An 18309-nucleotide genomic window follows, 5' to 3' on the forward strand; every position below is an offset into this window, starting at 1 on the left:
AAATAAAATGTTGTTCATTCCATTTAAAAGCTAATAAGAGACCAATAAAAGGAATGTGTTATGAATGCAGGGACAGGGTTGATGTTTGGGGTGGGGTAAGCATGTGCTTGGAGAGACAAAGGAGCCCGTTTCAGTCCTGGCTTATGGACTGTGCCCTCTGTCGGAACAGTCCAGGGGTAAAAGGAAACATCTCTTCTATAACCACCTAACGTTCTGTTGCCCCTTCATGCAAAGATTGAGCTGTTGGCAGATGTACTCTGTCTGCATCTTTTTTTTTGTGTTTTAAAAGACCTCTGACAAGAGCTGCAATGCTGATGTTCTGTTTGATATCACCAAGGTAATCAAACGTTAACAATCTTTACTGAATATATCAAGGACAAGGCTGTGTAGGGAAGGGGTGCGTGAGCAATCTACAAGGAGGGTTCATTTTGCTAAAGCAGCAAAGACTTGAGAATTTCCAGGGAAACCTCTTATTGGTTTTGTGGAAGAACACCAGACATGTGGTTTGAGAGCCCACAGTATTAGGGATCACAACCCGGCCACTAGCTAGTCCCACCTGGTAACCTTACAGAAAAGAAAGGAACCCATGTATTCTGTATTTTCTATTCTCATTTGAAAAACAATGACACTTTTGTTCAAGGCTCCTGCTTTGAAATCTATTTTGCTAATGTCATTTGTAATGAAAAAGACATTTTGTAATAGACTAGAGACCTTTTTTTATTCACAAAAAGGTTAAGCAGACGACTCCTTCTCCAACAGTCAAATCATTTTGGATTTATTTACACTCTTGCCGAAGGAAACATTAACCAAATTACACCTTTCCAGATGGATGTCAGATTCTGCTCCTTCAGGCGATGCTCTGTTGAGAGATGCACTCAATTTCACGCTACGCTGGCTGTGTAAAAGTGTGATGTTCTTTTTGATGAGAGGAACAACCTTTTTTATTTATTTTTTGCAAATAACCCGTACAGCAATGAAAATGGTTTTAGGCCCCCCCTTCCCCATTGCCGTGATTTATTAACCTCCTTATTCGCATATATAATAAATACAATAAAAGACGACAGGGAGGTTTAGAGGGTCATTTCTAATGATAGTTGAGGCTCTAACTGTATTAATCCAGTTCAGGTTTTCCCACAAAGCTGATTTATTGACCCATTAAAGCATCGCCACAGACAACAAAAATACAGTCAAAAAAAGTTTGGGAAAAAAAATCTGATTTACACTATTTAGGATACCGTTTAGATCATTTAAATAGACCCCCAGCCTTACAGAGAAACATTTCTATTGGTGTCATGTTAAAATGTCTTTACAGTGAGAATGAAAATGTAGACGTTACTATAGCATCAGGGCGCAAGCACACGGCCAGGCACTTAACCCTTTGAGTTTTCAGTTTGCAAGAATCCTTAACCATTATTCTGGGTTCATAGGTTTTCAAACAGTTTCCATTACATCAAAAGCCAGAGGAGCCAGTTCTGCTGCGTTGCATTATGCTGGCGGAAAACAGGATTAATATTGGCAGACTGGGAATGAAATGAAGGGGAATCCACACAAGTCATTCCCTTGAGAGGCAATTTTATTCACTGTAGAGAATTACATGCTTAGCAGAGAGCCAGACTGCTGTGACACCTCGATCATATCAAACAGTTCTGTTTTCTTTTGGTTTTTCAATTACGAACGTCAAATGATAGGACTGGAGAGCAAGTCTGTTTCGGCAGCAGACAGTGCAATTTGATAAATATTGATTTGTTTTTATGAACTTTACGTAGCAACTGGAGAACAATGATGCATTCTTATAAAAGAAGTGTACTATATTATACTGCCTGCTTATTTTGTTTTTCGCTGCAGTAGACAAACAAATGGGAATACTGGCTATATCCTAAGATTATGCAAACCAATAAATGAATACTGGGTATCTACCTTTTTTATCCACAGAACCTACATCTCATTGCTTCTCAAATCATCAGAACAGCAAGAACTGTTGTCATTACCTCTGGAACTGGGATGAATTGAGTTCTGGCAGTCTCAGCCAATCGTTGAAGGAACATGGTTCGAGATACAGCAATGAATTGATTATTGACCGCCATGTCATTCGACTACAATGAGGTCTGCTCAATGCACGAATTATTGCTATTATTACCTGTACGATTTTAGATTGGGGAAAGTGGTGGTTCATTGCACCTCTGTCATTGGTATTATCCCCCCCCCCCCACACACATGCATGAGGTCCGATTGCTTTTCCATTTGCTTGCTCTGTGCCACTTCACCCTGTCCCACCACACTTGCAGTTCGACATGCTCCAGTGCCTGATAAGCGCTCCATGAAAAGTGCAAAGATGTATCGTTATTATTGTCATTACATTGCAATACGAAAAAGCCTCAATCCAGGGCACTGGCCTTTCCAATCATTAGATTGACGCTTCTCGCTGCGTGACTCTGTCAGGGTATTCTTGGGATTAAACAATGCCTCCCCTTGTTTACTCATACAGCGGAGAGACAGATAAAAATCATCATGTCAGGTCTCCTCGGGATGCTGGTTTAATTAAAACACGCCTGTTCCGCTAATCCGCTCACTTTAATAGAGACAGCAGAAGAGATCGCTTGCCGTATCACTGTGTTCCAATCCTGTCAGAAATCACTGCAAACACGGAATACTCCTCTTCTGTAAGACTTGTGAATAGCAATGCTCTCCACCTGGCATTGTGGTTCACAGAAATGCGCTGGGACACCAGACGCTGGCCTGCCTGGAGTAGCAGTGGAGAGCATCCTGCTCAATAAATAAATCTATATAAATAAATCTCTTCTTTTCATATCGAAAATCTAGCACATTATCAGAATGGATGGAACTTTACGAAACTAGCATGAAACCACTCGACAGACCTGCCCACTCCTGCGACCAAGTTACTCCTGGCTTGTAATATAACGTTACAGTGGCTTTATTCCTTTTGTGAAATGTGCCTGTGACTCTGCACTGGCTTCAAAATGATGTCCTAATGTAATAACCATACACGGTGCACAAAGCAGCCAGTTATGTGTTGCACGTTGTAATAAAGTTGAATCCTAGGGGAAGCAATCAACGTTAAGATAGGCAATCCATCTTTAGGAAAGCCAAGCCTGGATCAAAGGTCTCCTTCACAGCCCAGCCGAGCACTGATTGATATTTACCTGGCAAGGTGCACATGTCGCTGCTCTGCACTGCATACATGTTTGGGTTATGTTCGCCTTGGCCAATCCATCCCCCTTCCACTCAAATTAAAAATGTGACGGGGGACACACGCGTTTATTGCACGTCATCCTTCAAAGCGCATTTCCAGACAAGGGATTTATTTATTTGATTTGTTATTTAAGGGCAGTATTAATTCAGCCATGAAATTGCGGTGACACTGCTTGGCAAATTCAACACTGGGTGCTGTCAGCATCCATCTCATCATTTTCAGAAGAACATTCCACTCGGCGTACGACAGATTCTACAGCACGCCCTTTTTTTCTTCTTCTAATAACTGCATTACAAAAACATTTTTTTAAAAAAATCACAATACCAAAATTATAATATGAATAAATGCATTTAAAAAATAACGAATAGTATGAAATACTACGACTAACAATAATAATTCGAGCAAACGCCTCAACCTGCCACATACTGCGACTCTAATAGAACAGCACCCTTAATTTAGATCATCCTACCCTGATCACAATTCAAAAGTATGGGAGTATGTGGAACTGCACACGCTCGCTGACAATGATAACCTCCCAGTGCATCAACAAATCCTGCTGTTAATGTATGTACTCATAATGCAGAAGAACACCTCTCTCTCTCTCTTATATACACATTATATAAAGAGCACCAGATGCACAGTGTGCACGTTTTGCTGCAGTGAGCAATCAACACATTTACTGTCACAGACAAGCACAAAACACAAGATAAAAAAAGATCTTTGACTGCTGCAACAAAAGACAGCCTATTGAAACTGTATAACCCACACAGACAAATAAATAGATTCCACGCAACTGTAGAAAAACAAAAACTGCAGAATTACCTTCAAATAAATCAGAGGGGGGAATCAACTGAGCAAAACATTTTCTCTGTAGTCAGTTCTTCAGTTGCTATGGCGATTTTTAATTTCCCATTATCCTCTAAAGCAAGCTGACAATTTCAGTAGGATATCATGACCTGAACCCTACAATTGTGTCCTCAAACAGTTATTTCCCATTATAGTTGTGTTGATTTAAATGTCATTAATTACAAAACAGTGGAATGGGGATTTTTAAATAGAAACCAGCCGTGTGGCATTACAGGCGTGAATTAAACCTCTTCAAAAGCCTCGGTGTAACAGGAGCAAAGGAAGGACGTGGGCAGCTCTTTTTCTCCTGCCAGACACAAACCCAAGTGTAGCAATACTCAACACAGAATCCAATTCACTGACATGAACATGCTTTTGCAAAACTGAGAATTAAAAAGAATTGGATGAGCTTAAACCATTTAGACACATATAGATGTGCAGGTGCCCTCAGCCTAACCCTACTCCTAACCTGAACCCAGACCCTAATCCTAGTAGATTTCTAATATGCTATAGGACAGGACCCCAACTCAGCAACTATATATCTGCATTTATTTAGAAACTAGTAGGACTGAACTCTAGAGCTTTCAATGGTCCGTTATGGATTATGTTTGTATTTTATAATTGGGTAAGACGTGTAGGTGAGCCCACGCCTCGTACCTGGTCTGTTACACAGGAGTCCCCCGGGGGAGGTGGGCAGGCGTCTTCGCTTCCTCCTGGTCGAGCCCTCTGGGAAGGGGAGCAGAGGGAGGGTCCGGGACTTCCCCAACACCGACACTTTTCTTTCCACAGGCCTACAAAAAAAAAAAAAAAAGTCACGTAAGTACATTGCAATAACATGGTAATTACACATGCACCTTTCTTTTACTGCTGTGTAATTACATGGCAGTAGCCTTGGGAACATTCTGTCAACTGATGTAATTACATGCCAGCAACATTGCCTTTAACGTAATTACACACGAGCAGTTACCATGCAAACCACAAACTGTAGGTATTACCGTGCCATTACACGCTTATGTATGCTCCGTAATATAAAGTCCTATGTAACTATGCATAATAACATTGCAATTAGGTGGAAGCTCACAAGTATTTACGAATTCTTCTAGACAGTACACAGTGCATCAAGATTTGTACATCATGCATGAGCGGGGATCGGGGGAATAATATTTTTTATTTGAAATACATCCACCTTATTCAGCATACTTTATTAATAATATATACAATGTCTATCCACAGAGAGCAAAGAGCAACATGAACTGCATAATTCAGCAGTAAAATATCTCATGTACAACATGATTCCAAAAAGTCGTCTTGGTTTTCTCATTAAAATCCCATCTGGTAGGTTTAAAAACAGGGGTTTAGCAGTGTCTGTGCAAAAACAATACATTCTCAGATGATGTAAAAATGAAATTAAAAATGACTGGTCCAAACTGCAGGGAACTGAATTAAGCACTTTCACTCTGCTGTAAGTTGATATTACTATTATTTATTATTTTTTGCAATAATTTTGTAGATGTTTGTTTTAACTGTTCGGTGCTTTTGATTTTAGTTATGCTGACTACTTTATATTGTGCAATATTTGAAAAGCCACTGTACGTTAAAAAAAATGTTTAAAGACAAAAATGTTTTCTTTGTTCTTTATCATCACAATATATTTTGTCTGTATTGCAATTTCGAAGTCTGTTGCAATTTATTTTTAATGTGACATAATTTATATACACAATAATATAAAATAATAATTGGATACATAAAACACAGTATGGAGAAAAATCCTTCTCCGTGCATTAGCCGTATAGCTGCAATGGAAAAGCAGGTTTGGAAAACAGCAATTGAAATAAACTCACCTGAAATTAAACCACTTAATACAAAGCATTATCCTCCCAGATTACTAGTCACACAGAGTTTGCAGCAGTTGGAGCTGCAGGTGCACTTTAAAGCATGCGTCATGTGCCGTTTACAATCCTCACAAACAGCCCGCACTGTGCAGCTCTCACTATATCAATGTACCTGATCTCTGTCACAGTGTAACTCCGGCTTTTCCAGGACCCCTTCCGGTAGGATCCCCGCTTTCTTTTCTGCCGTCGGAGAAAGAATTCCACAAGTTTCTCTAAACTGAACATCATTTTCTTCAGGAGACACCGCACGAGCCAACATGCAAGAGCTCCAGTTTATTTATGCATCTCTTGCATGCTAAGGACTTGTAAAAGGCAGTTGTTCTTTTAAACAGTGGTGTAATCAACCTGAAATGGCAGAAGGCTAAGGTGTTTGTGGTAGTTTAGTCAGAACGTGTTGTTTGAGAATGATTCAGTGGTCAGTGCTCTCTAAATAATCCCTGACTTTAGTAATTGTAACTTTAAAAATGCCAAATCTGTAACACAATCACAGGTAAGGCAGGGTATTTCTTTACATGATACAATAACTTTTCTTTTTAGAGTCCTGACCAGTCATGAATATTTAGTTCCCCATCAAGAGTCTTTATTGTGTTCTGTAGCAAACACGGCGCACAAAATAGCCTGACATTTCACTGCAAGACAGACCACATGAAATCAAAGCGAGCAAACATCCAATTATCACAACGCGGGGGAAAAGTAAATTGGCCTTTTCTTATCTAACACTTTGAAATGGAAGAAAAAGACTTGCAAGCAGGCATGTGAGTATTGTTTGTACTCTGTGTGTGTCCTTTTCTCTTCTAGCTCAGTCTTACAATTAAACAGTATGCTTCCTTTTAAAAACATGCCCTTACACCCTATAGAGTTAAAACAGAGGTTTCTAATTTTAATCAAACAGCTTTTGCATACACAGTACTGTAGCTGCTGTATTTACTGGTTATAGGCCTCAACAGATCAAGAATTTTAGGAAAACTGTTGGTTCAAAATATGCAGAGGAGATGCAGTATATCTAGATAAAAAGCTTCCATGGATATATACTGTGTCGAGTCAGCTTTTAAACTGTATCCCACACTATAAACACTGCTCAGATGATTAATATATGCTATGTGAATTCCGACGCCCTTTGTAACAGAGAGTGTTTGTTGTTGTCATATCCCTGAAGCGCACTAACATTTATACAAGTAATCATGAAAAAAAAATTCCACACAGAACCTTTATTTTGTTACCACTAGCAGACAGTGCGGCACCCTGGGTCATATGATACCCAGTGAAGAAACCCACCAGTCCAGGAGCCCGAAGTATATCACTTTCTCAAGCTAATTAGACCTGCATATTACCAATCTAAATAACCCATTTCAAATGCAAACCGAGGCCAAGAAATAGATTTTTCTTTTATTGTAAAAAAAAAATTATAATCTGGCAAGGAATTAAAAGAAACGCTGCAGGAATGTGGAACTGCATTGGGAATTTGAAAACTATGCACAGTAAAAGTAAGAATGGTTTTAAATGATGGGCCAGCTCTGCAGAGTGTGCTCGGTGGAGTCTGAGAGTCAGGGTGTTGTGGATGCAGCGAGCCGAGGCATGTCTGCTTGGCTTAGTTTTACCTTACATTTCTGATTGAGTGTTTCAAAGTGACATGGATGAATATGAATACCTTGTAACTAAAACAATTTTCCCAATACATTCCTGTATTGCATTTTTGACATAACAGAAATACAGTATTTTGCATTCAATCTCTAAATTACATTTCTCAGTGCAAGTAGTATTCAGCTCACTACCGCATGTGTAACATTATACGCACATTGGAATAAGAGACAAACACATATTTCTTAATCTGGTTTGTTAACTAGCCCTCTTTCTTTTAAATCCCATGTAGAGATTCCTATAGTGGGTTTTATTGCACTTCTTTTCGTATTACAGCCCTTTGGTTTGTGTGTTTCTTTTTTATTAAGTCCGGTCGTGTTAAGCTTTGTAAACCTGATTTTATTTTTAAAAAAGCTGACGCCGATGGCCCATGTGTAGGTATGGGGGGAGGAATCAAACTCGTCTCACAATTAACAGAATTTGATTTGATTTGATTTATTTTTTTAAATAGGAGCTACAGAAAGCTATTTTAAGACTTTGGTTTTGTTTTTAAAGGCATAGGTTAAATGCGTCTGTGAACCCTTAAAACACTGTTTTGAAACCGTACGGATACATTTACAGGCAGCTTGTCTGAATGAGCCCCGACATCTATCTGCAAACCCAGGACAATCATTCCGTTGTTATCCCTGCATAAATAAAACCACCTCCACAGCACACCAAGACATGCCAGGGAAATGCAGAGTGCTGCATTTATAGCTCCCAGGAGGAGCGGGGAAGTCAAACAACACAGTGAAATCAAATCATTAGCCCACGAGATGGGCTTTTCTGAAACACTAGAAAGAAACGTATCGGAGCTTCCTTTTGTTCTGAGGTAGAAACCGACACCTGGTTAAGAAAACCTGAGGCAGCCCCCACTTAAACTGTGTTTCATGCAATTAGGCAACGGTCATTGCTGAATGTCAGTCACCATACCACCATTTAATGGACAATGGACTTTCTGCACTTAGTTTTCTGTCTTTCTAAACAAAAGTATTTTTTTTCTATGATGTAATGATGGTAGGAAGCCTGTGGATCATATACCTTAAAGACAAGTGAAGCAGGAATCGCTGAAGAGACAATATAAAGCAAAAAGCTTATTTAACAGGGCATACCATCCCCAGCAAACCAGAGGACAAACTCTCCTGGCTTAGCTGAACTGCTTGAAAAGCTGTCACTTAAATGAAACTTTTCAGACTCCCACAGCAGAATCAGGGGCAGGGAAACACAAACAGCTCAGGTGGGCCTGAGTGAGCGCTCATTGAAACATTGAATGGCTCCAACTGCAACGCAACAGGAGTCTTATTTCCACCTCTGATATGGCACTGGTTTTTGCACCAACTACCCTTTGATAGCCAAATAAAATTATACCACCAAAAAGTCTCCTATTGGAACAGCGGCATGCATGATGAAGGGAGCTGCACGTTCATCTGAAAGGATGGAAGCTGGTGGTATTTACCGTAGCGATAGCTCAATTTGACATCAATAAATGAGCAAACACAGCATATACATAGACACTGTTAAGATACTTTAACATTTGTGAGAATAGAGAGACAGAAGGAGAGAGGGGAGGGAGAGAGAGAGAGAGAGAGAGAGAGAGAGAGAGAGAGAGAGAGAGAGAGAGAGAGAGAGAGAGAGCTTCTTCACTGGCGGAGGTTATTCTCTCTGGTCTGCAGGAATTCCATACACAAATATTTGAATTGTCTTTCTTTGCACACTTGTCTTTTTCAGTTTTACGAAACCTCACATTCTGTAGCTGCGTCTCCACTGAGACAGAGCAAACCACATACCTTTATCCTGCTAGGCAACACCGACGAGAGGGAAGTGTTGACAGCTGTGCTAATCGGTTAAGCACATCTCTGTGGTATTTTAGTGCCGTGGATACCGGTAACTGTTCCAAAAAAAATAAAATGTGGATTTAGACCATGCATTTGGTTTTTAATAGTGAAAAAAAATGGTTCTCTTCTGGCTGCTCAAGAAATCTTACAAGAAAAATAAAGGTTGCGGTCAACATAAATTTTTCCTTTCTGAACGTCTGTCTTTTGCAAAATGTATAAACTTATTGCAGCCAGAAGAATAGGCTGATAATAAACACTTTGATAATGCATGTATGTATGTGTGGCAAACTAACTAGCACAAACTGTTGTCATCAATGGAGCAAACAGGCTAGTCCAGGCCAGTGCCTATCATTCTTGCCAATGCATCAATAAAACCACTCATACAAATCAAAAAGAAACGTGAAAGTTACCTTACAGCATTTCAGTAAATCCAACTCAAGATGCTCACCGCTGCAGCCTTCAGAGTCAAAAAATATCCCCGGGAGTCTTTTCATGCTAAAATAGTGATTTACAAACTAAGTTAATTGTTGTGAGAACTTAGCTATAGTTTGAGTCACAGATTACGTCTTGCCTACTGAGACCCCAGAAACCAAAAAAAGCAAAAAGGCCTGCTTGTGGCCTTCCTGTCGGTCCTCAAGACTCCTCAGCGGATCTGTAACTCTACATCATACTGTACGTAAAGGAAACTACATTTTAAAGAATGCTGTTTATTTTGCCCAAAAAAACTTTTTTTGTGCTTCTTTAGGAACTTTCCTTCCTGAAAAAAAAGGGGGGCTGGGGTCAGTCCTTTTTTTTCTCTTTCTTTATAGCTCCCTTGGCCTTTCTCTTGATGGCGCTTCAAACTATTCTTAGCAAGCCATTTTTCATTTAAAAAACAGATTCTGCCGCAGTGATGGTTTCATACAATGGGTTTCGTTTCAGGACCATTAAGTACTATTGTCCTCATTTGAGGACAGATTACTTTGTCATTTTTTTTAATGACATCTACCCATTATTTTGTTATAATAACTTACTCTAATTGTGTTAACCGCAAAAGTTAAGTCTTAGTGTAATGTATCAAATTACATAAATACAGCGTGTGTTCAGATTTTTTTCAAAGAAATGCATTTGGTACTTAATGGGATAAGAAACCCCCAAAGCTGTGGGTTCAATGGGTGGGGTTCTGGGATGGGGAGATGGTGCAGGTAGCGGTCGAGGGCAATGTTAATATTATTATATTATAAACCCCAAAATAGGAGTAGATTACAATGCAACAAATTCAATTTTACATGGAAAGAGATTATACGCCTAGCTTTCTACGACTAGGGTTAGTACTGCGAATCCTAGCGTCTGAGAAAAATCTGTTAACTGAATGAATTAATCTATCAATGTTATTTTTAGACCGCATCGGCGAAACTCACATCCAGATACACAGTACCGATGGCAAATATCAGTAAATGAGAAAGGCTTCAGTATAAACTTTTCATGATGTTTGAGAACAAAGCCTGGGAACATGAACTGCAAAGGAAGCTGCACTTCGGGTATTTGTACAAGCCAGCTGGTCGTATTATTCTGATGAGGCTCTAACAGGTTTATTGATTAGTCGTAGCTCACCTCATGGTGGTGTGAGCATACCAGTGTCAAGGAATCCTCACCTGCTTGCCGTATCGGTTTCTGTATAAAGAGTTTCTTAACATTGGTTTTGTTTTTGATACCTGTATAAAAATGAAGTGCAGGAATGAAGGAACGAAGGGATGGCCTCTTAAATCATCAAGGCTATTCGTGTCTGTGGTATTACTTTAAACCAGAAACACCGTGTGTCTGAGTTCTACATGGCCAATTTGTTGGGTCTGTCACCACCTGTGTCTATCACTTTACATCGTACTCCGCTCCTATTTCATAAACAATATTTCTCTGTCAATCACACAGTTCAGCATGTTTACACCACCATGACAAGCTGGGAATAAGGATGTATTTGGGGGTTCAAATCTGAAGCGGTGTCTTTTGCGATCCCCCGCTATTACGCAGCGCACACTCACCATTACAACGTTACTGCAAATGAATACCTGCAGCCACGCTTTCTCATTTTAAACAGACATCTTAAATCAGAAAGGTAGTATAAAGCATTTTTTTAAAAAAAACCATAGCAAACCATGGTAAGCCAGGAATAGCAGTTTTTTACATAGCAGTTTGATCCATTTCTGGTTTTACTAGGAGTTTAATAAGACACACCTGAGCTTGATACCTATACACTGTGGCTAATCAAGTCCGTATAAAAACCTGGAATGGGTGAAACTGCTATGCAACAGGAGTCTGATTTCCATCCTTGTAAACTGTGACAAATAGTATAACAATGGGAAAGTGTGGTAAAACTGTAAAATGACTGTACAAACTTTTCTAACGGTAGGTGAAGCACAAACAGCGACACCCGTCCCCTTCCCACAGTGGTTTGATTTGGACCTGAGCTGAACACATGCTGGCTCTTTAGTTTCCACTGCCCAGCACTGCCAGGCTCAGAGCCCACAATTAAATTACTTGTTTCTACCTGCAGTAATAGTCAGACCTATTCTACAGTGGAAACCTGTCCTCAATGTTATTTTTAGGCAAGATAGGTATTTGATCCTGCTCCTAGTAATTTTTCCATTAACTATATAGTATTACCTGGTGTTTCTAATTGGGGAGGAGTGTGTGATTTTATCCCAGGCAGTGTGCTTATTTTGAGTACTTAATTTGTAATTTGTAAATTTGAATCAGGGTGGGTTAACTTGATTAGAGCAGTTTGCATTTGAATTGGTCTCCACACAGCTCCTGCAGTTGTGTGATCCCATCAAAGTGTGTGAAACTATTGTCTCCAGAGCAGTTAGCAGCTAGTTCCCTTGCTAAGTGAAGGGAGTTATTTAAGAGTGGGCATCTGGTAATTAGTTCAGTCTTCAGGGAACCAGGGAGAGAGGCAGATAGATAAGTTCCTGCTTTTTGTAATTGTAACCACTACATTTGGTGACATTGTAAGGTGGTGTTTGAATTGGCTGAGTTTGTGTGTGATTAGTACCAGGTGAGTGGCTAAATTGATTAGCAGTTGATTTTGCTATTTGATTGGTTTCCACACAGTTGAGTTGGTTCTTTTGCCAAGCAGGGGTAACAACATTTATTCAAACAGCTTATTTTAGCGCCAGCACGAAGCGCCAGCCAACAGAAGAGCCTCAACAAAAGAGCCGGGAGTCTAGCTGTGGGAGTCCAGCGAGGGGAGGCCTGCGCTGAGACGCTGTTCCAATAGATCCAAACCTCCCAGCGCTCTGGAAGAAGCCATCTACTAGTCAGGTCTGTATCCTCCACCCCACTGCTCCTACTGTGCCTTTTGTCTTGCTTGTCCTGCTATGACTGTCTCTCACATCCCTGTTCTGTCCTCCCGTCCTCGTCCTCTGCCCTCCCTCCGCTACTGCTCCTCCAACCCCTCTAACCTCATTTCTCTGCCTCTCCCCCCCTCCCGCACACTCTCTGGTGCACTCTGGAACTGTCACTCTTCTGCTAACAAAGCTGATTTCATCTCTGCCTTTGCCTCCCACCTCTCGCTCGATTTCCTTGCTCTCACTGAAACCTGGCTGTCCCCTGATAACACTGTTACTCCTGCTGCCCTGTCCTCTCTCTACGTCCTGTCCCATACCCCGCGTCTCACCGGACGGGGAGGTGGGACGGGTCTTCTCCTCTCTCCCTCCTTACTCTTTTCTGTCCCCTCTGATCTCACCTCCCTCTCTGTCACTACCTTTGAATTTCATGCAGTCCAACTAACCTCTCCCTGTCAACTCCTGCTCATTGTTTTGTACCGCCCCCCTGGGCCTCTCACTCACTTTCTGGATGAACTCGACTATCTACTCTCCTCCCTCCCCTCTCTGTCTACCCCGACTGTCCTGTTGGGTGACTTCAACATCCATCTCTCCAACCCCAGCCACTCTGCTGGATTCCTCCCTCTCCTTCACTCCTTCGACTTCTGTCTCTCTCCGTCCCCTCCTACCCACAAAGCTGGCCGTCAACTGGACCTCACCTTCTCCAGGGCCTGCTGCCCCTCCAACCTCTCTGTCACCCCCCTGGACCTCTCTGATCACTATTTCATCTCTTTTTCTCTGTCTCTCCCCCCTCTCCCTGCTCCTCCTACCCCCACTGTCACCTCTCGCCGTAACCTCCGCTCTCTCTCCCCCTCTGTCCTTGCCTCCACTGCTCTCTCTCACCTCCCTCCTATCGACTCCTTTTCACAACTCTCCGTAGACTCTGCTACCTCCACCCTCTTCTCCTCACTCACCTCCTCCCTCGACTCCCTCTGTCCCCTCACCTCCCGACCCGCTCGCCCCTCCCCTCCCCATCCCTGGCTCTCCTCTGTGCTCCGCTCGGCAAGAATCACACTGCGATCTGCTGAAAAGAAATGGAAGAGAACCAAACTCCCTGCTGCCCTAGACCTTTACCGCACTCTTCTCTCCTCCTTCTCCTCTACTCTCTCCTCTGCTAAATGTGCTTATTTCCAATCTGTAATCCAAGCCTCCACTAACAACCCACGTAAACTATTCTCTACCTTCTCCTCCCTCCTAAACCCTCCCCCCCCCTCCTCCTCCCTCCTCTATCTCCCCTGACGACTTTGCCTCCTTCTTCTCTTCTAAAATCTCAGATATCCGCAAACTCTTTAACACCTCTCCCTCCCCCGCACCCCCTCCTGCTCCAACCCCTACACCCACTACATCCCCTACTAACTCGCCCTCCCTCTCCACCTTCTTGCCCCTCTCAGACTCTGACCTCTCCTCCCTGCTCCAGGGTCACAAACCCACCACGTGTGCCTTGGACCCCCTCCCCACTCACCTCTTTCAAGCTGCTGCTCCTGCTCTACTCCCCTTCATCTCCTCCCTCCTCAACACCTCTCTACTTTCTGGCATCTTCCCCTCTGCCTTCAAAAAAGCCTCTATCACTCCCCTCCTCAAAAAACCTACCCTCGACCCCACCTCCCTCCAGAGCTACCGTCCTGTCTCCCTCCTACCCTTCCTCTCCAAAACCCTCGAGCGGACTGTACACCGCCAGCTCTCTGCTTTCCTGTCCAACCACTCTCTGCTTGACCCTCTCCAATCTGGCTTCCGCTCTGCTCACTCCACTGAAACCGCCCTTCTCTCTGTCACCAACTCACTTAAGTGTGCCCGAGCTGCCTCTCTCTCCTCTGTCCTAATTCTCCTCGACCTCTCTGCTGCCTTTGACACTGTTGATCACTCTATTCTACTATCATCTCTTGCTGACCTGGGGATCTCTGGCACTGCTCTGGCCTGGTTCTCCTCCTACCTCTCCAACCGCACTTACCAGGTAACCTGGCGTGGAGCAACCTCCACACCTCACCCTCTCTTGACTGGAGTCCCCCAAGGGTCAGTCTTGGGTCCTCTCCTGTTCTCTCTCTACACCCGCTCCCTGGGCCCCCTCATCGCATCCTATGGTTTCTCATACCATTTCTATGCTGATGATGCTCAGATTTTCCTCTCCTTCCCCACCTCTGACTCCACCATCTCCTCCCGTATCTCTACCTGTCTGTCTGCTATTTCCTCCTGGATGCACTCGCATCACCTCAAACTCAACCTCTCTAAATCTGACCTCCTTTTCTTTCCCTCCTCCTCCCCCTCCTCTGATCTCTCTATCTCTGTTCCTCTGGAATCTACCACACTCTCTCCCTCTTCCTCAGCTAAAAACCTTGGAGTCACCCTGGACCCCTGCCTCTCTTATTCCCAGCACATCTCCACTCTGGCACGCACTTGCAGATTCTTCCTGAGCAACATCCGAAGAATCCGACCCTTCCTCACCAACTATGCTACCCAGCTCCTGGTCCAGGCCCTGGTACTCTCCCGCCTAGACTACTGCAACTCCCTCCTGGCTGGCCTCCCTGCGTCTGCCACCCGTCCGCTCCAGCTCATCCAGAACTCTGCTGCTCGCCTGGTGTTCTCTCTACCTCGCTTCGCCCACGCTACTCCACTACTCCGCTCGCTCCACTGGCTCCCGATCACCGCTCGCATCCAGTTCAAGACTCTTGTACTAGCCTACAGATGCCTTGATCAGACTGCACCCAGCTACCTCCAGACCCTCATCTCTCCCTACACCCCCACTCGACCTCTCCGCTCCACCTGCACTAGAAGACTGGCTCTACCTCCGCTACGCTCCCCTGCCTCCCGAGCCCGCTCCTTCTCCACCCTTGCTCCGCAGTGGTGGAACGACCTTCCTACAGATGTCAGGACTGCCCAGTCCCTGACCACATTCCGGCGCCTCCTTAAGACTCACCTCTTCAAACAGCACCTGTAGAACTCCTCTGTTGTATCCTGGGACACTATCACCCTTCATTTAAATATGCTTTATTTTGCTCTTATCTGCCCCCTATTTTACTGCATTTAATCCTGTACCTCAGAATATTGTAAATCTCCCAAGTGTTTAATCTGTAGTATTTTGTACTTAATCATATCCTGATGTAACTATCACTACTTAATCATATCCTGATGTAACTTTCACTATTATCTGCTGTATTATTGAATTGTGGTTTGTCACACTTGAGAATTATTGTATTTCTTGTTCTTATTGTATGACTTATATTGTAACACTTGAATGTATTTGTATTTGCTTGCGATTGTAAGTCGCCCTGGATAAGGGCGTCTGCTAAGAAATAAATAATAATAATAATAATAATAAAGAAGGTAGATTGATCCTCGGCCCCAGTCCCATCTTGCCCGCTCACTGTGGGCAGCTGACTTGAGTCAACTGTTTTTAAACTACTTTGTTTAACTCAATTCTTTCCTACACTTCAGCTGTACTGTAGCAAAGTAGACTTGAAGGGATGCTGTTGAAAACAACGCACAGCAGACATTCAGTCTCACCCTGTGCCGAGATAATAAATGACGAGAGTTTCTATTAGGTTTTCTTTCACTAGCTTTCTACTTTACAACATTGCCATCTATTGGACAAAAAAAATAAAAAATGAAGAGCATAGTTTTATAGTTTGGCCAAAGCAAATAAATGCCGGCTGTTCTCAAACTACAGTACTTCTGTTTTGTTTCTGTGAAGTATGTCAACCTGACAGAAATAATATAAGTATTGTCCTATTGTAAGTGACTCTGCATATAATGCACAGTTCACAGCCTACCTCTGTAAAGCACTTTGTGATGGTGGTCCACTATGAAAGGCGCTATATAAAAAGATATTAGTATTATTATTGTATGACAGTACCTGTATGTAATGCAGTAGCTTACTTTGCCACTGATAAGTTTTAAAATCCATTCCCTTCAATAGCCTCTTCACTGCTGCACGTGTAACTTTTCATTTTGAACACTCTACAGACCAGCATTCCCCCCATGCTGGTCCGCCCCATAAACATTCCCCCAGGCTTTCTATAGAAGTCAGTTACAACTCCACTTTACACATCCTGAGTCATCCTGATTTACAGACACTGTGGGACAGGTGAATGCCACACAGTTCAATACATCCACTGAAAGCTAAACTAAGAGATGTTGTATTTATTTTGAAATCGTAGCTCACTGCATCTTTAAGAGTTAAAACCGTTTCTCAATAAAGCCCACATTAGCCGTCAGAAGGTTTACAGAATGCACCTCAAAGCTCTCCTTTCTGGCCAACGGCAGCCGCTTGCTAAATACATAATTAAACTTCTGTTGCCCAGATAAAGATTTATAACTAGTCTACTTCATGTCAAGCAAATTTGTGTTTTCAAGTCCACTTACTTTATTTTAGTTGACTGGTGCTGTTCCAGTCTGGCTTAGCAGGGGGTGATGGAGAATTCCTCCATTGTGCTTGTCTTCATAACCATCTCATTCATAGGAACAAGCTAGTCGGGGGGAAGGGGGGGGGGGGGGGGCGTGGCACTAAAAATACTCTACAAGCCTGCCTTGGGTATTTTTCTTTTCAGTTTAAGAGATTGCAATAACCCTGCTTGTTGCTAGCTACTAGCAGATGCAATACAACGTGTGTGTGTGTGTGTGTGTGTGATATATCGTGTGCGAAAATACATTTTAAATGTGTATTCATGAGATTTATCGACAACGAGCACAATGATGAAATTGCAAACCTGCATCATCTTCTAACCCTAAACAGGTCTGAATTTATCCAATTTTAGATGTTTTCTAACTTTAGAAAAACAACTTGGTGATTTTTGCTGATAAGTGTGTGTTTTTCTGATGAGCTGCATTACCTCTTAAGATTCACAAAGGAAAAGCGTGACCATTAAAATGGCCAGTGCATGGTTGCACAGTATGTTAAGATATTTAACTAAGATACTATCTCTTGGGTAACTGAAACAGGAATTTGGCAAGGCCAGAATTTGATTGACTTCTATTGGAAGTTACCCATGACACAAACCTCTGCCCTTCCTGGAAAGATGTTAATGGGAACTTTAATTGACACAGAGCAGACAGGACCACAACCTCTGCAAAAGGAACAACAAGCAGCACGGCATCTCCTGTACAAACATCATGCTGCAGCACTAGGAGAGCTCTGGTTGAGAGTGAGCAGAGAGCGCCCTCTGCTGGGCTACCACTCTGCAGCACCTGACTGTCAGTGGAAGCCTCCCATTCAAGTCCTAACCAAGCACACCCTTGCTTAGCTTCTGAGAGCTAACTGAAGCAAGCTCCATAGTGTGATGAGGAGATGCAAAAACCAAGCGATTAATCCGAGCCTCAATCAAACATTATATTACTAGGCCATGCATGTTTTCAATTGTGTCTCAGGAAGTGTCTGCACATTTGTTTTGCCTATTGCTTTTGAAAAATAAAGTTTATATTACTATGCATAATAGTATGCATATGTGTGCTTTCAGTTATATTTGAAGGTATTCGTGAGGAGTCTATATTTAAAACATTTTTAAAACAATAAAATGTTTTCAATTATAATTAGTTTATTTTAGCAGACGCCTTTATCC

At 42.4% G+C, this 18309-nt stretch overlaps 1 protein-coding gene across 3 annotated transcripts in view; it reads right to left on the reverse strand.

Moving 5' to 3' along the window:
• The window catches only part of LOC117424152 (ankyrin repeat and fibronectin type-III domain-containing protein 1), a 127301-nt gene that overhangs the window by 102828 nt on the left and 6164 nt on the right, over window positions 1-18309 (reverse strand). For all 3 annotated transcript variants that reach the window (XM_058992307.1, XM_058992306.1, XM_058992305.1), the window contains exon 4: window positions 4715-4848. In XM_058992307.1, coding sequence (XP_058848290.1) covers window positions 4715-4848 — 134 coding nt within the window. The remainder of the gene's footprint in view (window positions 1-4714; window positions 4849-18309) is intronic.

The sequence above is a fragment of the Acipenser ruthenus genome, chromosome 19 (genome assembly GCF_902713425.1).
Source record: "Acipenser ruthenus chromosome 19, fAciRut3.2 maternal haplotype, whole genome shotgun sequence".
In the NCBI taxonomy this organism is placed as follows: domain Eukaryota; kingdom Metazoa; phylum Chordata; class Actinopteri; order Acipenseriformes; family Acipenseridae; genus Acipenser; species Acipenser ruthenus.